Source organism: Fragaria vesca, linkage group LG2 (genome assembly GCF_000184155.1).
Source record: "Fragaria vesca subsp. vesca linkage group LG2, FraVesHawaii_1.0, whole genome shotgun sequence".
In the NCBI taxonomy this organism is placed as follows: domain Eukaryota; kingdom Viridiplantae; phylum Streptophyta; class Magnoliopsida; order Rosales; family Rosaceae; genus Fragaria; species Fragaria vesca.
Window position 1 is genome coordinate 9,774,590 of NC_020492.1, and position 6,185 is coordinate 9,780,774.

General features: G+C 39.9%; 1 protein-coding gene across 2 annotated transcripts; it reads right to left on the reverse strand.

The window, feature by feature from the left end:
* Window positions 1-3,355: 3,355 nt before the first annotated feature.
* LOC101299542 (F-box/kelch-repeat protein At3g24760-like) lies at window positions 3,356-6,184 on the reverse strand. Of its 2 annotated transcripts, none has more exons than XM_004290177.1 (2): window positions 4,991-6,184; window positions 3,356-4,090 (listed from the first exon to the last, which is right to left on the reverse strand). In XM_004290177.1, the coding sequence occupies exon 1, from the start codon at window positions 6,182-6,184 to the stop codon at window positions 5,003-5,005; it is 1,182 nt and encodes a 393-aa protein (XP_004290225.1). In that variant the 3' UTR covers window positions 3,356-4,090; window positions 4,991-5,002. The 2 variants fall into 2 exon arrangements, with proteins under 2 accessions (XP_004290225.1, XP_004290226.1); XM_004290178.1 differs by having other exon boundaries at window positions 3,356-4,200.
* Window position 6,185: the final 1 nt, after the last annotated feature.

Sequence of the window (6,185 nt, forward strand, 5' to 3'; positions counted from 1 at the left end):
ATATATATATATATATATATATTACAGTATCTCACATTTGCTTCATTAACCATTTTGTTATCCCACTTTACAAAAATATCGATTTGGTATCTCAAATTCACTTTGGCATACCAAACTGATATTTTTGTAAAATAGGATACCAAAGTGCTTAATTGAGCAAATGTGAGATACCGTTTGTATTTTTTTCCCAAAATATTATTCTTCTTATAGTTGTTTTCTTCGTGTTTTGAGGACGGAAATTTTGATGATTCACAAAAATATCCGAGTACTGATACAAAATGAGGCCGGGAGGGGTTCTACTGAGGACCATTTAGTTAAGGACTAGTTGAGAACTTTTCCATTAATTGGGTTAACACTCACTTTTCAATCACATTTTTTCATCTCAACCGTTTAGTTTTTAGGTCTATATAAGTATATCATTTTTACAAATTTTCAGTCAAATTGGTGATCGTTAAGGAATCGAACTATATCAAATCAATGGACGATCCAAATCTATCAAACAAGAGCCGTTCAAGTTTATAATTGGTAAATCATATTTATGACTACCTTAATAATTTTTAATTTGGATGAAAATTTGTAAAGATAATCTACTTATATATATCTACAAACTAAACGGTCAAGATGTGAATATGTGATCGAAAAATAGGTGAAACAAAGAACTCCTCAACTAGTCTACAACTTAGTAGTTCTCATTAGAACCACTCCCATGATGTAGGGTGTTTAGTGATGTTTTCATGTTTAAACATGAGTAGGTTCATAAACCGAGTTATGATACATTAAAATGAACAGTTTATGAGCTAGTTTGATGCATGAGTATCGACTACAACAAATTAGAAGTTAGTCTACATTCGACATTAGGCAAGAAGAAAGTTCATAAGGAACTGTTTCATAAGTTGATTGTACATGCAACTCTTTTGCATTATATGGATTGTCAAGACCCACCCCGAATTTCATCCTGAAACTCGAAGTAAATCCTGCGAGGTCCACCTCCAAGGAAAATTTATTGAAAATTCGGCATAATCTACCTTAAAAATAGACAACTCTTACCTGAAAAATTCCAGATACACTTCTATTAAAATTCATCAATCCTCAACTCCTGGAGCCTTCATGCTCCCCAAATTCATCACATCTCCCAAATTAAAATACTAATCCAAAATAATCCCACAACCAACAACAAGGACATTCATTAATTTACTAATTGGATTATCAGAGCATATCTAAGAATGGAAGAAAAACAATGAATAATGAATAATGAATAAATGGGAGCAGCCTCTGATTATTTGACTATGCCTCGACTCCATGTACGCTCGACCTCAAATTAACTTAGCTTGCAAACTGGGCATTTGAAACCGAAAGGCCCAAGGGAAAGTAATTTAAAACGTTAGAGTGAGTGGACAAAAATAAACTAAATAATTTAACAAAAACGTAGATTTAATACTTTTCCACATTTAAACTTTTAAACCTCGATGCACGCAACTTTGATAAACATTTAACTTTAAATCCATAATCTCATAAAAATGGACAAACCAGCCCCGCTGGTTAATCAAATACGTAATTGAGAAGAATAAAATAAGGGGAAGAGTTATCACCATGTAAAAGGAGTCTCCCAGGCTCGGGTCGATGTCTCTCAGGCTATAATAGCGTCACACGTTAAGCGCTCAACTCACATATGATGAGGACCGCTAAATAAGGCTATAATAGCGTCCCACGCTAAGCGCTCAACTCATATATGATGGGGACCGAATGCTAGCTAACTAATAAATATAAATACCGATCTGTTGCCTCCCAGGCTATAATAGAGTCCCACGCTAAGCGCTTTACTCACCTATGGTGAGGACTATTAATAATGGTTAGCTAGCAATAATCAATATAAGCGATCATATATTACGGTGACTAAAAACATACGAAGTCACTTAAATCCATTAAACTTCCCCAATAACAAACAAATGGTACGGTTCCCAACCGTACTTGAAAATCATCATAAGAAATTATATTAAAACTCAATGACGTGTCTCACATGTCAAAACATTCTCAAATTTATAAATATAAGCGAGATTTCAATATCAAATATAAATCATAAATAATAATATCTCCACAAAAAATACTCGCTAAGAATTCTCCAAGTCAAAATCATTATGCCTCAAATAAACAATTAAATTATGATGGAGAACTACCGAAAATCTCATTTTCAGTAATCATTTATAAATCTCAAAGTCATCAAAATAAAACCGATAATATTTAAATCCGGAGTCATAAAGAATATCAAAACTCAAATACCAATTTTATAACCCGAGCTCAAATCCATAAATCATGACCAACACTTAATCAATGCTTCAAACTCAAGAAATTCAAAACCATAACATAAACTGAAATTTTAATATAAGCTCGGTAAATAAAGTAATAAATTATAAAATCTTGCATGCTTATTTATTAAAATCAAAGTGTTCACTCACAGTATTTGGCTTAAGCTTTCCATTGCTAGGAACACTCCTCTAGTGCCACCTCCAAATATCTAAGTCTTTGAGTCAATCCCACGCTTGACCATAAGCTGTAGGACAAATCGGTCAGACCGAACTTTAAAATAACCAAATGTCTCGTCTTCTTTCCTAGTTTGACTAGGGTTTCCTGGGTTGACCTGGATTGACCAACTAATGCTCAACGTTTTCCAATTCAACCTTTGACTTAACAATTCGATCCAATTTCCACTATACGTTCTATTAACCGGTAGATAGTTAGGCCTCGCTTAATAATTCGTTTTGGTGGACTTTGATTTTTATTAAACAAACTAATGTAATTTCGTTAACTCAAAACATATAAACCACTTTAATCTGGAAAACCACCAAATTACTAAGGGCAACCAAACAGGGTTTCCATAAATGGGAAGTTTCTATAAAGAGAAAGTTTCCTAAAATGGAAACTTTCCTAACTTAGCAAGTCTTCCGATTACAACCCGAATTTTGCCTTTTTGGAACTACAATACGAATTAGAAAGAATGGCCTCGAAAACTACCTCACAGGCTCCTGCCGGAAAAACTACCTTCACCGGAATCCCTCACCAGATTCTGGCAATATTCTGCCGGAAAATGGCCATAGCCTCCCCATAACTCCGATTCACCTAGTTCTCGACAACCAACCAAATAGCTAAATCAAACACCAACCAAACACAACATAACAACAACAACAACAGCGTAGCTTCACAATGTTAGAGATTGAGCCTTACCATCTGCTCACCCAACAAACGCATCCAAGAGCTCCTCCTTGCCAACACTCAACTTGCAGGACTTCCAAACATCCCCAGCTGCTGCCTTAGTCGCCACCTCCACTGAGACAGCACCACATCACCTCAAGTTCTCTCTAGCCAAACACACCAAGCCTCTGCCTTGGTCCAGTTTGACGACCGCAGCTCCACAAGTCACTCCAAGGTCCCACCGGACTCCTCACTAGGCTTCAAGGACTCACCAAAACCCGAAACACTCGCCGGAACTATCGAACGCAGGTCGTCGGAGCTGGGAGCTCAAAACCCAGAAAAGAGAAGGAAAGGGATTTTCAGATTAGGGTCTGATTTTATGAAACAAAGGCACAGAGATGAAGAGAAGAGAGAGATGAAACTAAACATGGTATGCATCTGCACGAGGTAATTAGACAAATTTTTACAATGAACTAGTTCCACGAGTAGCCTTTCGACCCCGCAATCCTGTGTTATTTTACAAAACTTTACAAATTATGAGGGTTATCTAAATATTACAGCATACAGTTGCATCAGATCATTGGCGTCGGATAATAGCACAAATTACAGCATTTAAAATCCTTGTTACATACATCTAATAAAAACAAGCAGAAAAATAGGAGAAATGTGTCTTTAATTGAGATCACAGCATACATTGGCACTATGTTAAACAGCGTGTCGCTCTGCCATGATTCAAATTCTCCATCTGCAGCATGTATGGAAGCTTCTTAAACCTTGTTTGAACCAAGGGCAGTTGGCTAGGTGCTAGGCAATAAAGATAGTATACTTCCAGCATTATCTACACATCAATGAGACTTGTTTTTCCAGACCACGTAGTTGAATCTTGCTTGTGTGGACTGCACTGCTGGCATACAAGTTGCAGATAACGAAATGTCAGTACCGTTGTTACATCTTGGTACCACTACCACCCAATTGCTATTCCTTCTGAACTTATACTCTGACAAAGACATAGACCTGCGCATTGTTTACTTATGAAGAAAATATATGGACTTGAATGTAAGATCAACCGATACAACATGTATGATCTGATCCAAGTATCTCCTCAGGACAATCATATTCAAGAAACAAGGTCAAAATTTTGACTATCAAGCCTCAGGGGTTATGTTGATGCAAAATTATGTAATGTTCCAAACATCCTTTATGAGTCCTGTATCCGATATAAAAACCTAAATTCCTGAAAACAGATTGAATTATGTTGGTTAACATGACACATAAAAATTGCCAATAAAAATAGCACCCCGATCTGTGAACCATATGGAGGAACGTAACATTGACAGCATACTCTGTATGCACTATATATGCAGGGTTTTGTTCAACTTAAAAACAGTGTTAATGTCATTGATACAGGGTGTTAAGGCCAGGTGAGCCATGTACGGCTGCACAGTTTGTGGTTGAGGGACAGTTATATTAGGAACTCATGCTTGTTGGATTGATACAGGTCAAACTCTCTCATACTGTGATCAGTTAAATATACTTATCAATGTTACATGAATTTCTATAAATCCACAATCAACCTTCACTCCTTCAGTACTTAGTACTACATTGATATTCCCTAAGCTTGGAATACAATCATCAATACCTTGTTGATTGGATCCAAATCCATCAGATATTCTAATTAATTAGTTAGCAAATCCAAAACAGTCATACAAACTACAATTGCAATCCAAGAGTCTTAAAACCATTCAAATCAGAAATGCACAATCATAGATATATAAATCAAAAAAACAAGTACACTAAATCATACCGGGCATGGAAATCAGTCATCCATAAGCTGCAGCGGACCAACGTCTCCCTCTTCCTCAGCCTGAAGAATACTACTGAGCGAAACCGTGGAACAAAAGCTTATAACTTGATGAAACTTATTAACAGGTGAAGGCAACTGAGGCACTCTCCTCCAGCTACACTTCCCAGTCTCCCCGCTAATCTCGCAGACACATGCCGGATACTTCTTATGGTACTCTTCATTGAACACATAAACAAGATTCCCCAACCCAACACATTTCAAGCTCGCAAACTTATCCTCCTCATCCCCCTCAAACAAGCTACACAGCAAGTCCTGAGGCATGATCGCGATCTCACTGTACTCCATACTCTCCTCCCTGATCCTCCACAAGTTAAAGGACGAGCCGTTAGGCCCGTTGCAGATTCCGGCCAGAACAAGCCTGTCCCGGCAAGCGAGCAAGAAAGAGAAGACAACTCCAGGTGGACGGAGACTCTGGACGACGCTCCAGGAATTTGTGTGAAGATCAAAAGACGATACGAAGCAGGAATAGATGCCGAAGACGTAGAACCTGCCGTTGAAGAGGGCAGAGGACAAGGACTGGGAGGAGTTCCCGGATCTGAAGTCAGCAGGGAGAGGAGGACCGAGCTGCCAGGAGTCGGAGTCGGGGTTGTAGATCTCGACGGCCAAGCGGTCTTCTATGTCGACCAAGTTGCCGATGAACCTGACGCCGCCGACGACGATGAAGTTGGGGAGGAGAGAGGCGGAGGAGGAGGAGGAGGAGAAGACGCCGAGAAGAGGGTTGATGCGGGAGAAGTGGAGAGGGGAGGTGGGGCGCCAGGAGCGTTTGAGGATGCGGGAGTAGGTGAAGGTGGGGGCGGTGATGAGGAAGAAGCCGTCGGCGCCGAGGAAGGAGGAGTGGGAGTAGTGATGGTGGTGGGGAGGGAAGGTGGGGGAGGGGAGGAGGAGCCAGCGGTTGGAGAGAGGGTCGAAGGCGAAGGACTGGTTGTTCTTGGAGGAGGTGTTGTGGATGCCGAAGAGGAAGAACCAAGGGTGGGATTGGGTTTGAGTTTGGATTTGCGTGGCGGAGAAGGTGGTGGAGGAGATGATGGATTGCCAGAGCTTGCAGACGGTGGAGACGCGGACGAGGGTGGGGATAGGGAGGTAGGAGAGGATCAGCTCCGTCACGTCGGAGCTCAGGCTGGTGATTTCCGTCATC